Consider the following 1,235-nt stretch of genomic DNA (forward strand, 5'->3'; position numbering starts at 1 on the left):
CCTCCTCTATCCTCCTCTGTCCTCCTCTGACCTCCTCTGTCCTCCTCTGACCTCCTCTGTCCTTCTCTGTCCTTCTCTGTCCTCCTCTGACCTCCTCCGACCTCCTCTGTCCTTCTCTGTCCTTCTCTGACCTCCGCTGTCCTCCTCTGACCTCCTCTGTCCTTCTCTGTCCTTCTCTGTCCTCCTCTGACCTCCTCCGACCTCCTCTGTCCTTCTCTGTCCTTCTCTGTCCTTCTCTGACCTCCTCTGTCCTCCTCTGACCTCCTCTGACCTCCTCTGACCTCCTCTGACCTCCTCCGACCTCCTCCGACCTCCTCTGTCCTTCTCTGACCTCCTCTGTCCTCCTCCATCAGGTCCCTGTTGGACAGGGACATCTCGGTGTCCTCTGAGTCTGTCCGTCTCCTGGCTGATCAGTCTCTGATTCATCTGAACTGGTTCAGCAGTCAAACCAGGAGGCTGCTGCTGGTGGAAGATCTGGTGGATTCTCTGAAGGTGAGAACACGTTCCAGCTGTTCTCTGCACGTTCAAGCTGTTCTCTGCATGTTCCAGCTGTTCTCTGCACGCTCCAGCTGTTCTCTGCATGTTCCAGCTGTTCTCTGCACGCTCCAGCTGTTCTCTGCACGCTCCAGCTGTTCTCTGCACGTTCCAGCTGTTCTCTGCACGTTCCAGCTGTTCTCTGCACGCTCCAGCTGTTCTCTGCACGCTCCAGCTGTTCTCTCAGTGTTTGAGCTGTTCTCTTCATGTTCTAGCTGGCCGGTGTCATGTGGATGATGACGTACGTGGGAGCGATCTTTAACGGAGTCACTATCCTGATCCTTGGTCAGTGTTCTTGTTTGTAATGATCGATTTACTGATTTATTGATTTAGATCAAAATTTATCAGACTGATGCTTTTGTTGTTTGTTTGTTTTCCAGCTGACATCATCTTCTTCACCACGCCCCTCATCTACCAGAAGAAAAAGGTAAACACAGAACCCTGTGGCGTTCTTTATGAACTCTCTTGGTGTTCTTCTTGAATTCTCTTGTTGTTCTCTATGAACTCTTGATGTTCTTTATGAACTCTTACAGTTCTTTTCAAAATCTTTTGATGTTCTTGATGAACTCTCGATGTTCTTCTTAAACTCTCTCGATGTTCTTGATGAACTCCCTCGATGTTCTTGATGAACTCTCTCGATGTTCTTGATGAACTCTCTTGATGTTCTTTATGAACTCTCTCGATGTTCTTGATGAACTCTC

At 49.2% G+C, this 1,235-nt stretch overlaps 1 protein-coding gene across 1 annotated transcript; it reads left to right on the plus strand.

The window, feature by feature from the left end:
* Positions 1 to 348: 348 nt before the first annotated feature.
* Positions 349 to 1,209, plus strand: LOC121939329 (reticulon-3-B-like; the record flags this gene model as incomplete). Its single annotated transcript, XM_042482371.1, has 3 exons — positions 349 to 492; positions 750 to 819; positions 915 to 1,209. Coding segments are annotated over 3 exons (315 nt in total), but the record flags the coding sequence as incomplete, so codon positions are not given.
* Between the last annotated feature and the right edge of the window lie 26 nt (positions 1,210 to 1,235).

The sequence above is a fragment of the Plectropomus leopardus genome, unplaced genomic scaffold (assembly GCF_008729295.1).
Source record: "Plectropomus leopardus isolate mb unplaced genomic scaffold, YSFRI_Pleo_2.0 unplaced_scaffold4550, whole genome shotgun sequence".
Lineage (NCBI taxonomy): Eukaryota > Metazoa > Chordata > Actinopteri > Perciformes > Serranidae > Plectropomus > Plectropomus leopardus.